The sequence below is a fragment of the Marmota flaviventris genome, chromosome 15 (genome assembly GCF_047511675.1).
Source record: "Marmota flaviventris isolate mMarFla1 chromosome 15, mMarFla1.hap1, whole genome shotgun sequence".
In the NCBI taxonomy this organism is placed as follows: domain Eukaryota; kingdom Metazoa; phylum Chordata; class Mammalia; order Rodentia; family Sciuridae; genus Marmota; species Marmota flaviventris.
In genome coordinates, this window is record NC_092512.1 from 70,330,661 (window position 1) to 70,343,309 (window position 12,649).

Sequence of the window (12,649 nt, forward strand, 5' to 3'; positions counted from 1 at the left end):
CACATATAAGACGACCAGCTACCATTATGTAACAAAGTACATATTAATTTCTTTGTGATGTTCAATTTTATAATAATGTTTCCCTCAAGTACTCCTTTTAAAAATTTGGAACCTCAGCTTTGTGAATATTTTTTAAGTTACAAGAACAATAGGAAAAAAGTAAAAAATTTAAAAAATGTACACCTTGGAGAAAAAGAAACAGCATACTGCTACTTGTAAGTTATCTAGAAAACTGCTGGAAAGCATCTAATGATTTTTTTAAAAAACATGAATTTATCACCAGATTAAGGCAGAATCTGCGGGTGCTAGAAAAATCAAAGTTCATGGCTTTTCAAAAAATATATATAATATATATAATTTGTGGTAACATAGTTAGAAAAGAGCATTTAGATTAAACCATTTCTCAAAATACCTTGTAAATACAGATCAGAAGCAATCTGTTTGATTTATATTTTTTTCCTCCCTGCCAGCTAAGAAGAGCAACAATACAATAGAGCCAACAAGTAAGCTGTCTTATCACAATGAGAAATACAATTTATGTGTTCGTTTCTGAGTGAATCATGTATGGCTACTGCAGAGATATTTTGTCTGTATTTGATTATTTCTTCAGAATGACACTATGATATACTCAGGCCAAAAGAAAAAAAAAGATTAAATAATGTGCTGGAAAATATAGACATAATTATCTCTCCTATTTCCTAAAAAAAAAAAAAAATACTTACTAGAGCCTGAACATTTTCTCTTTAATTGAAAATAAATGGTTAGTTGCTTTCATGAATATAAAATGAGGCCCTTTGAGAGAAAGAGAAATTACCAAATAATTCATCCTAAGAAGCAATTTCAGCTAAAATAATTAGTACATTTCAGTAGGGTCAGTCAACATTTATTTTCTTTTTGCAGTTTCTTCTACATTTAAATAAAGTCTCCATGAGCAGATAAGAAAGTTACTGTTTACGTAATCTGCAACTCTGCAGACTATAATAATTTGGTTTAAAAACAAGCCTTATCATTATTATGTATCTATATATGTAACTACATGACAAATATGATTCTGTACCATGTACACTTAGAAAAATGAGAAATTATATCCCATCTATGTGTATCAAAGAGCATAAATGTATGCTACTATAATGTATAACTAATGAAAACAAATAAAAAATTTAAAAATAAAATAAAGTAAAAACAAGCCTTATAAAAATGCAAGACTCCTCTTCATTACCAAGTGATATAGAGCACATAATCCCCAACTTTATTCCAGACATCTCTACAACAGGACTCTTACTTTCTGCCTCACTTCTTTTTGTTGTTTATATTTAAAACAAGTGAATATATGCTTTTAAATGTACTTTTATTAATGTGTAATCAATGAATAATAAACTAGATGGCACTATATTTTTATAGTCAGAAAAAAATATTTTAGTCAGAACTGGTTTTGCCTTTAAAAAAGCATTTCCCAAGCCCCCCAAATTATTATTATAATTATTTAAAATAAATGTAACTGTGTTATATCACTAGGAAAGCCAAATGAACTGAAAGAAATTTAACTGAGGATTTCCCCCAACAGATTACAGGGTTATAAATACTGTGATCCAAATATATCCTCTCCCTAGTTCTAGTATATAATATTTTAAGGACAACATGGTGAAGAAGCTAGGTAGGTATCTATACTCTAGAAAGATCTTCAGCTGGGTGTAGTGCTGCATACCTGTAATCCCAGCCATTTGGGATGCTGAGACAGGAGGATAGAAAGTTTGAGGCCAGCCTCAGAAATTTAGCAACCTGTCTCAAAGTTAAAATATAAAAAGGGTTGGGGATGTAGCTCAGTGGTAGAGTGCCCCCTGGGTTCAATCCTTAGTACCAGAAGAAAAAAAGAAAAATTTTTTTTTTTTCAAATGTACCATCAATGTTTGTTAAATATTCCAAGAGATAGATGCAAAATAAACAGACTAATTTTCAAATTAGTGCTTCCTTTTATTTTAATAATACTCCTTATCCTGACTGTGCATCATTAATTAAAAGAGCATGCTCCTTTGGACCTTTGGATGAAAATTTGCAACTTCTCCTCTAAGATTTTCCAACCTATTAAAAGCCATTGGGGGGTGGGGGTGGGTGAGAGCTGGGGTTGTAGCTCGGCGGTAGAGCAATCGCCTCACATGTGCAAGGCCCTGGGTTCGATCCTCAGCACCACATTAAATAAATAAATAAAGGTATTGTGTCCAAGTACAACTATAAATAAATATTAAAAATGCTGTTAACATATTTAGCAATGTCATAAAATGTAATGAAAACATGACAGAAATAACATTTCTTTGTCATTTATAACTGGACAAGTAGAAATAAAAATACCATCAAAGGGAAAAGGCTCTATACCATATAATAGTATGATTTAGAAAAGTCCAATAATATCAGTTTTTTCCAATTAAATAAAAACTGTAGTCTAACTGATTAGAATCATTAGTGAAAAAACGATTTTTCTGAAATTCTTACTATCAAATTTAGTGTTTACAGGCCTGTTTGAGGTAACTTTAAAAAAGTTTTGATTGCATTCCTTAAGATGAAAAACTGTTAAGCACCTCCTATGGCAATAAAATGATGAATGCTGAATCCAAATCTTATTTTATTTTTTATTTCTTTTTAATGTTAGATGAATGGGTAAACATAGTCACAAATATTTAAATATACAAACATTTGTGTTACATATCAATATGTAGAAAGATTTTATTATTGGTCACATTTTAAGGAAGATATTCACATTAAAATAATAAAAAGTTACAAACTATTGGATATAAGCCAAAACCTGGTCATGCTGTACTGAATCAACTGATAGTTCTTGCCTTCAAATGATATTTTACTTCATTTCACTGCCAAAAGCTGGAAGAAAACTGAGGTGAAAATAAAATGGTGGGTCGATAGTTATAGTAATTCAACCAAGATCATTATTTTTGCTATCTGTTTGCTAATCTTGGATCAAATTCAGCAACTTTAAAACTAGGTTATGAGAAATATATTATGAACTTCACAGTTGGAAAAGGGAAGAGTAAAGACTGAGGAGAAAATCAAGAAGTGATAAAAGGGAATCTAAGTCAGCAAAGAGAGGACCAATGTTGATTCTTTCCCAGTGTTTCTGCTATACTCCATTGTTCCAAGCTCAGTGTGTTCCCTGACAAACATCTCTACTCATGGCTCAGACCACATGCAGCTTCCCTTCTGAGAATTTCCCACTTACTAAAATATTTTAAATATTAGCATATTTAAAGATTTAATAAAATGTTATAAAAATCTATGACCAAAATGACACTTCTTTGGCATTAAAACAATAACTGGACAAGAAGAAAGAAAAAACAACATTGTCAGAGGCAAAGCTCCTTTATTTAACACAAATTTCAGGAGGTTCCTATTGCAAACTAAAGCCACTAGTGTGATCAGTCAGATCCATTGTTCCCTGAGCACTTCACGATGTACAGTGCAGTGGGAGGCCTACTGCTACAAGTTCATATTAGGGCAGATTCAGGAGTGGTCTGCTCCAGCCTGAATTTAACTCAGGACACTCACTGTATCCTTAGATCCCCCTCAAGGCACACATCAGTGCCAGAATTCCCAAATCAGACAGGATTTTCCCCATTTTGTAATGGCCAAATTATGATTATGAAGGTAGATTATGAAGAGCTGATGTGAGAAGGGATCTGACATCTATGGCCATACCACCTTGAACAGCCGGATCTCGTCTGATCTCTGAAGCTAAGCAGGGTGGAGCCCAGCTAGTACTTGGATGGGAGAAGGGACCTGACTCCACCACTGGTTGAGGAAGGTCAGGGGGATTCACTGACGGCTCTACAAGGCCTGAAAAGGCCACTGTCTCCAAAATGGCTACAGCTGAACTTGCTCACCTAGCTCAGAACCTGAAAGAAGCAGTGATATGGTGTGACCAGGAGAAACTGATGATAGCTGCTGTCCAGTGACACCCGGACTCTTTTTCATACTGGCTGCCTGTATTCCTAGTGCCTTTCACAATCTGGAAACATGTAAGTCATGTCCGAATACTGAATAACCCTTTTGAAAGGTGGGCATTTCCTATAGAGCAAATTATTTCTGATACTCCAAACAAATCTTCTAACAGGGAAAATCACTAGTGATAGAAGCTACTGCAACAGACTTTATGCATATATAAAGCCAAACTAAATAAATGGTCTTGAATCTGATAGTTGAAATGCATTCTTGGTCTTCACAAAGATAGAATACTGACATATCACAAACACGGATTTTTTTTTTAAGCTACAAAGACTATACTGATAGATATTGGCTTTTACATTTACAATAGATATACTACAGAAAATGTGTGTCTTCTTTGGATATATACATAATTGTTTCCTTTTGTGTGTATTTTCCTACTAGTTTCTCTTGTACTATATAGCTATCACTCTCACAATGAATAGATAAACAATATGTTTTATATAAGATTGATTACCTCATTCTACCTTTAGACAGATAAATCTGGACATCAAACTATGGGCTCCAATGTAAACTTTCAGAAATGATGTTTGTTATGTTTGATGTAATAAATTATAATTCTTTCATAGTATTTAAAAACAATAGACACCACTTCTACCAGCTAACACCATGAGAGTCCCTACGGCTGTGAGTCTGTTGGAGTGTTGCTATGATTTGCTTTTTCTCCAGAGACCGAATGCTTCAGAAACTGACCAGTAGCACCAATGTATAATCTTGATCGCATGGGCCATTTCTGAAAAGAGAATATTTAAATAAGATTCCAAAAGTTAGTATCTGGGACATATGTAACATATTTGCAGTATTAAAAATTCCAAATACCCCAGAGCAAATGCAATATTATACAGCCAGTAACAATTATAATTATGAAGTCTAATAGAATATTAGAGAAATGTTTATTAATGCTAACAATGTAAGTAAAAATATATCCAGACTTTGACTATAACCATAAAACTATGTGTATATGTGTACAAGAAAAGAGTGAATATATAGTTAAGTACAGAAAAATCTGTCTATCCACAGATTTATAAACTAAGTCCAAAAAAAAAAAAAAATCACATGCAAAACTTAGCTCTAAAGATTGAGAACCCAATTACATTCTAAATATAGTAAAACAGGAATGATAAGAGAAGCTTAAAGTGGCCCCTGAGCAAGGATGACATGCAAATTTGTGAAGCATTCCAAATTTCTAAGTTCTGGTGTTTTACTGCACAGCACGATAACTACAGGCAATATGTTTTATATTCAAAAGAACCAGAAGAAAGAATTCCTGAATGTTTTCACTGAATAAAAAAATGACAAATGTTTGAAGAAATATGCTTGCCCTGACTTAAACATGATATAACATACATGTTTTAAAACATCACATTGCACTCCATATACATATATATACATACACACACACACACACACATATATATACATATATATATATATATATATATATATATATATATATATATATGATTTTTATGTTTCACTTTTAAAATTTTAATAAAAATAAAAGAAAAATAACTGGGATGTGATATTATCTGGAAAGCTTCTGTTCTGTTGTTCTGTGGCATCCAACAAACATCTATATTAATGTCTCCAGATGTGATAGTGAATGTGTTCCCTGTAGCTCAGTCTCACTATGTTGCCCAGGCCAGCCTTGAACCCATGATCCTCCAGGATAATTCAGATTACAGGTATGTACCACCACATCCATCTGAGCAATCTAGATTTTAAATACAAATAAAATTTAAAATTTGTATGACTTGGAATTTAAAAGAGTCTACTCCTACTTAGTCTTCCTAAAAATAACCTTGTATGGTATGTTTGATAGAGAAATAAGATTGACATTGTGATACTTATTTTTCCAAATTCATTTCAGAATTTTTTTAAATCACACAAATACATTCATATATATTCTGGGTACATCATTGTCACTGGTCCTGCCCTTAGGATTCCTGCCAGACTGCCAAACCAAATTGTTTTATGAAATGGCCTGAGGCTCATCTGATGTGTCAAGGTCTGGCCTTGTTAGATCAGATTTAAGTCCTACATTATGCTTAAGACCCCAGTGCTGTGGTGTTAGGGACAAAATGCATACCTTAAAGCCTTAAACTCCAAGATGATTAACTGGAAGGTAATCAGAGTTAGATTAGATCATAAAGGACTAATGGCCTTTGAAGAAAAAGTCTGGTCTGTGTGTCTGTCTGTGTTTGCCCCTGCCCCCCATTTCTTTGGTGTGTATACCTTAGCAAGGAGAGGCCATGTGACAACATAGAGAAAAGTGGACCATCTGGAAGCCAGGAGGAGTGCCCTCAACAGGAACTGACCCCTACCACACCTTGATCTGGACTTGCCAGCCTTCAGACTATGAGAATATAAATTTCTGTTGTTTAGGACATCCAGTCTGTTGTATTTTGTTTTGGTTGCCTGAGCAGATTAATACATGCTAGGCGAGTGCTCTACCACTGAGCCATAACCTCAGCCCCTGTAAACTCTACTGGAATAATGTAATGAAATAAGGTAGGGCAGAAATCATCAATTTCAAGTACAGAGTTTTTGGCAATATTATGTATCAGTGCTTCTCAACAGACCCCTGTTCAATTTTCATAAGCATAAAAAATTCATGCTCATATTTCAAATGTAATTTGAGAATTAAGTGAATTAAATATATCTAAGATCAAAAAAGACAGAAATATTACTGAATGCTCCCCTCTGGTTCTCATGTGCTACCCAGCGCTCACTATGTTAGACTTGCTCTAAATCATTCAACTAAGCATACAGTCAATCAAAGAGTCTGTTCCTTATATCCTTGCTGGGACATAAATAATGAATGAAGCAACAAAAAAATGTGGATTTTTGCCTCATTTACATGTATTTATTACACAATAAAGTTTTCAAATTTAAGAATTTTGTGTGCTTGATTTTCAAAGTTTGTATATAAAGATCTTATTCAACTTAATGTAGGCTGAGAAATAGTTCTTTTGGGGGGTGGATAATGGGGATTGAATTCAGGGGCACTTAACCACTGAGCCAACATCCCCAGCCTGTTTTTTATATTTTTGTGTTGAGACAGAGTCTTACTAAGTTGCTTAGGGCCTTGCTAAGTTGCTGAGGCTGGCCTTGAACTTGTGATCCTCCTGCCTCAGCCTCCTGAGCCACTGGCATTACAGGTGTGCCTGGACACAGAAATAGTTTATAAGAGTCAGAAATTAAAATGTAAATATTAGTTGGGTTACATGTCAACAAGATGCCAAAAAGCCAGCTGACTGATTTACATTCCATTTTTCAGTGATTTATTATAGCACCACATAGAGTAACATAATCCTGAACTCTACTTTCTTTTTTTTTAATATTTATTTTTTAGTTGTAGTTGACACAATACCTTTATTTTATTTATTCATTTTTATGTGGTGCTGAGGATCGAACACAGGGCCTCACATGTGCTAGGCGAGTGCTCTACCACTGAGCCATAACCTCAGCCCCTGTGAACTCTACTTTCTTATGGACAATGATTCTCAAGGGGTATGGCAATTAATAAAGTCATCTGTGCTTTTCTCCCAAAGTAAAGGTCTAAAAATACATTCCTGTTCTCCTGGAAAACCACTGCTCTTTGGGCCAAATTGTTACTGATCCAAAATGCTTATGGTACAAAGAGATAAGTATGGGTGTAGGCCCCAGGAGTCTAAGCCTACTTTCTTAAAACTCCAGTTTCATTTGAGGTTTTTTTTTTTTTTGGTTTTGCCTACTGGAGATGGTAAGAATGATAAGTATGAGCTCTACCACTGAGCTATACCTCTGATCCCTCGTTTCAGATATTTTCATGTAGGTCCCCAACAGCTCTTACATGCTAATATATTGGTAATAAGGATTGATGTTTCAAAATCACAGCATCGGAAGTATTTGTTAAAAGATCTTTTGTTATCAGAGTAGAAGTTAGTAACACTGTTCTAAGGTAGAAACATAAAATCATTTTAGAATACCTACTAATATAGTTTACAATGAATCTTTAGTTAATTAAAAAAGATCATAATATTTTTATTCCTTTTACAGTAAAGATAGACTTATTATTTAAACATTTTGGTTCTTTTGTAAAATAATGTTAACAGGTGGTTTCAATTGCATATATAAAATCTTTGAACCTCCTTAGCACATGGTTATAACATTTTACCTAACAGCATTATACCATTATTTGCATTTTTATTTTCATTTCTATAATATGTTCAATTAGGTCAAGGACTGAGTCTTACTCATAAGGGTATTTACTATCCCAAAACACTGCTTTACTCATAGCAGAAACTCAAATGTTTGATTTTAAAATATATTGTTACTTGTTACACATCAATGTCACTTTTTAAAAAATATATATTTTTAGTTGTAGATGGACACAATACCATTATTTTATTTTTATGTGGTGCTGAGGATCAAAGCCAGTGCCTTCCACATGGAAGGTGAGCACTCTACCAATGAGCTACAACCCCAGCCCTCAATTTCACTTCTAAGAGAGAATCATTGACCTTCTATCATAATGTTTAGAATTGTTCATTAATGATCAAAATAATTCAGAGAACAAATGAGATTTAATTTCATAAAACAATTATATGACTACAAAAATATTTGGTACATGAATTAAGTATAAAAAAGTTTGTTATGCTTACTGTTACAGTCTAACATTAATGCTTCTAATATTTTTCATTAAAAAAAAAAACTCACTCCATGAAATTAAGGTGAAAAACTTGATTTCTCATTCTGAATCATAGCTCCCACAAAGGAGAAATTTAACATATACTTTTATGTTAGAATATACTTAATGTTAAACTTTTTTAGAGTAAACAACAAATGTCAAGTCAAAAGAAATCTAAATTAGTGGTATATATGAATAGCAATCTAATACACAAAGTAATATAAATCCCCTTAATCAGAATGAATGACTTCAACAGAGATCATGTTATAAAACTCAGGAATGGGATGGGGGGGGTCTATCCTAATTATAAATAATGATATTTTATACATATATATTTTTAAAATATTTATTTTTTAGTTGTAGTTGGACACAATATTTTATTTTTATGTGGTGCTTAGGATGGAACCCAGTGCCTCACAAGTGCGGGTCAAGTGCTCTACCACCAAGCTACAACCCAGTCCGCTTTACCGTATTTTTAAAAAAAATTTTTTTTAATTTTGTAGTTGTAGATGGACAGCATTCCTTTATTTTATTTACTTTTATGTGATGCTGAGGATTAAACTCAGTGCCTCACACCTGCGGTGCAAGCACTCTACTACTGAACTACAGCCCCAGCCCTTACCATATTTCAATAATGATTATTCACTAACTTATTGAACAATGACATACTTAAACCTAAGTCCTAATTTTGTATTTGCGTGTGTATGTTATAAAATACTTCAGAATGGAAGAAACAAAAATTTGAAAATTTAGGGTTAGCAAATATAGAAAAGATTATGCATTTCGAGTAGGAAGTTGGATTAATGTAAGGTTTCAAAACAAATCTAGGGGAAATGGATGATATAGATTATGCAATATAAATTATTAATTTTAGTCCTATATATCATATTAAATGACATCTGTGATCATTCTACCTATATGTAAACAAATTATGCAAAATGGATTGTCTTGGCTAGTTTTGTACATTACAAACTTTGAATATAATATTTATTCAATTCGCTCAATGTACATGCCAATCTATTATGAAAATACATAAAACATTATAGCTTTTCTAACATTCTTACTAGCTGTCTGGTCTATGGTTTTAACCTTTATTTAAACAGACTGAAAATTTGTTTCATGGAGATGTTCTTGGTGTTACCGAACAATTTCAAACGTTTTCCTAGGATTAATTAAAGGAAGATAATTAATTGTATGATTCCACTTCATTCGTGATATCTTTCAAATTTCCCATAAAAAATACAATGAAATTAAAATAACCCAAGCTTTCTCACCCTGAAAAGTGCAAAAATCCTTAAATTGCCATCCTGTAAAGGGCATGACAGACTCCAGTCCAAGCCACGGATTCATTCAGCAGCCTCTTGCAGTGTGGGTTCTTGGTGTCAGTGCCCCCTCGGGCCGAGGTCTCCTCACCCACGAGGAGTAACTAGAGCTCCGTGGCATCTGCCCAGGCGGTGAAAAGGCAGATTCAAGGTATCCTCCTCCCAGTCCCAGCCCCGCAGTGTGCCCTCCCGCCTACCTTGACTGGGTGCAGGTAGCCATCGCCACTCAAAGCTCCCAGACCAGGATCCGCCGCAGCCTCGGCGTCGTCCTGCAGGCTGCGGGTAAGGTGCGCGATGTAAGTGGTGGCCAGCAGCAGCACGTCCAGCTTGGATAGCTTTGTGTCGGGTGGTACCGACGGCAGCGTGCGCTGGAGCTCCAGGAAGGCGTGCCTCAGGGTTTGCACGCGGCTGCGCTCCCGCGCCGCGTTCGCCGCGGCCGGCCGGCCGCCTCCCGAGCGCGCTCCGATCCCAATACGCCCGGGGCTTGAGTCGCGGGTGACAGTGGCCGGGGGCCCGGGCTCAGCACTGGCGCTCTCGGGGCTGTTCACCGGACGGCCGCGGTCCATGGTGGATTCCTGCGCACAGCGCGCGCTGCAAAGGACCGAAAGCGCAGTGAGGACCGGGCGCGGTTGGGTTTAACCTGAGGGGTGCAACCCTCTAGCTGACGCCGCGCGCCGGCCCGGCCGCTCGACGTGGTTAAGGGTTTCTCAGACATGAGCTCTTTTGAAGTGGTATGTTCTGCCTTCCAGCGCCTGGGCAGAACGGTGGAACCTCAAACTTTCTGAGCTTCGTAAAAGTACGAAGAGGGGTTTTGCCTTTTTGGGATGGGCTTTGCTTTTTCCAGGACAAATTAAGCTCAAGGGCTACTGTACCAGGGAAGGAAGATCTCGGAAGCACAGCTCCGTTTCGGCACTTGGTGCTCCGGCAGTTATTAGGCCAGCCCCGCGGGAAGTGTTGCGAATCATTTTCGCCGGCTGGGCGGGAAACCCTGATGTCTCTCTACCACGCGAGGTGGCACACCGGCCGCCCTCGGGTCTTTTGCGCCCTTGGGAAATTTCCGCCTGAGAAACGGGGACCCCTGGCCTCGCCCTGGACTAAGGCACCGGCTACCGCTATAAACTTGCGAACTGTGCAGAGCGAGAGGGACCGGGAACCTCACCTTTCCTGAAGCCGCCTTGCGGGTCTTGGATCTGCTGGGTAAGGGGACGGGTACGTCAAGCCGGGTCTGCGTAGACAGGGCCGCGTGGGTCACTCCATCATTGTCCAGCCAAAGCCAAAGGCTGCTTTCAGCTTCTTCTGGTCACGCCTTTTATGTAGGGATCCCTGAGGCCATGAGTACGTACCTCCACCGCGACAGCCCGTCGGGCGGAGGCCTGCGCCCATGCGGGGGTAACTCTTCGGGCTGAGGCCTCTAGGAACCTTGGCGGAGGGAGACTCATTAATCAAACCGCCCAGCAGGGCGGGCCAGGGGGTGGGGCGTCCGCCACTCAGCTCCCGCGCTGCGCCCTGCTTTCCCAGAGGCGGGGCGCGGGGGTTGCAGGGTCCAGCGCTGGGGGTGTCCGTAGGGTGGGAAAGGGTCTAACCTCGCCGCTGTCCTTCCACCTGGCCCCAGTCGGATTCCAGGCCACTTTCCAGGCCCGCGCAGGGAACGCCGTTTGGTTGCGCGTGACAGCTTTCTGCGAGGAATGTCGAGTGTGCCACGTCGATGCATTAGGTTTTTTTTATCCTACCACAAGGTAAATATTTCATGCTGTCCTCATTACGCATGGTAGTAGTCCCCCCACCTCAGTACTCCGTGACCAGGTTAGGTAGGCGCTGTGAGACAAAACTGCACTTTGCTTAAGACCTCGAATGTCCCCGTTGTTATGTTTTAGGAACATGGACTCTAGCCGGCGATTCTGTCATCCCTCGGGGCAACAGCTTTTTTATTTTAATTTCTCAGACATACAATTCTTTACTGGCTTTGCACCTGTGCCCCCAAACGGTGTGTGGTTTGCAGCAGTGCAAGGAGAAACTAGATCCAAAGCTCCTTTATAAACGGGCGCTGCGCCCCCAAGCCGATTCCGACAGAGCATTCCGCTCTGACTCTCCCAACCCTCCGATTTCCTTGAAGCAAATCAAACATGAAATTAAAGAACTCTTATATACTGATACCATAAAGCTGCCGTGCGTCCTGCACCCGTCGTTTTCCCGGGTGAAGTCTGAGTGGACACACAATACTTTCTAGCAACGTAATTAGGACATATTGGAAACAATGTCTACAATTGGAACATTCTTTTCTTTGGGGGTAACTAAATAATATCAAATTTAAAGTGTCATCAAAGAAACTGCTCTTGTATATAATATGTTTTTGTATGCTTTCCAGTAGCTTTCTAACTTTCCAAAGTGAAATTACCAACCTGTAGATAGTAATGGTGGTATTTGTTATATTCGGACATACCAGTCCAAACATTAAGTATATTTGTAAATCAGAAGGATCTTTGGGTTTCTAAAATCTGTTCTCATTCAATAACTGTAATTAGATTCACACTTTAGAAAGAGGCACACCCAAATTCCATTGATTCAAAAAGGCCCTCTATTGAATAGGAAAGCTCATCTTTATTTCCCCAGTAAATTGTGTGTAATGAGTAATAAAGCAAATAGATCT

At 37.7% G+C, this 12,649-nt stretch overlaps 1 protein-coding gene and 1 pseudogene across 1 annotated transcript; one reads left to right on the forward strand and one right to left on the reverse strand.

The window, feature by feature from the left end:
• Window positions 1–4,572: 4,572 nt before the first annotated feature.
• On the reverse strand, window positions 4,573–10,568 carry Tcf24 (transcription factor 24). The gene is made up of 2 exons (XM_027932795.2): window positions 10,200–10,568; window positions 4,573–4,741 (listed from the first exon to the last, which is right to left on the reverse strand). Exons 1-2 carry the CDS (start codon window positions 10,566–10,568, stop codon window positions 4,628–4,630), a joined length of 483 nt encoding a protein of 160 aa, XP_027788596.1. The 3' UTR covers window positions 4,573–4,627.
• Window positions 5,099–5,196, forward strand: LOC114090706 (U6 spliceosomal RNA; annotated as a pseudogene).
• Window positions 10,569–12,649: the final 2,081 nt, after the last annotated feature.

What these genes read in the sequence shown, in the direction of transcription:
- Tcf24 (XM_027932795.2), bottom strand. Translation starts at nt 10,568, where the DNA reads ATGGACCGCGGCCGTCCGGTGAACAGCCCCGAGAGCGCCAGTGCTGAG. An exon ending in GCTACCTGCACCCAGTCAAG is followed by an intron (nt 4,742 to 10,199) that starts GTAGGCGGGAGG and finishes TTCTCTTTTCAG; the next exon opens with AAATGGCCCATGCGATCAAG.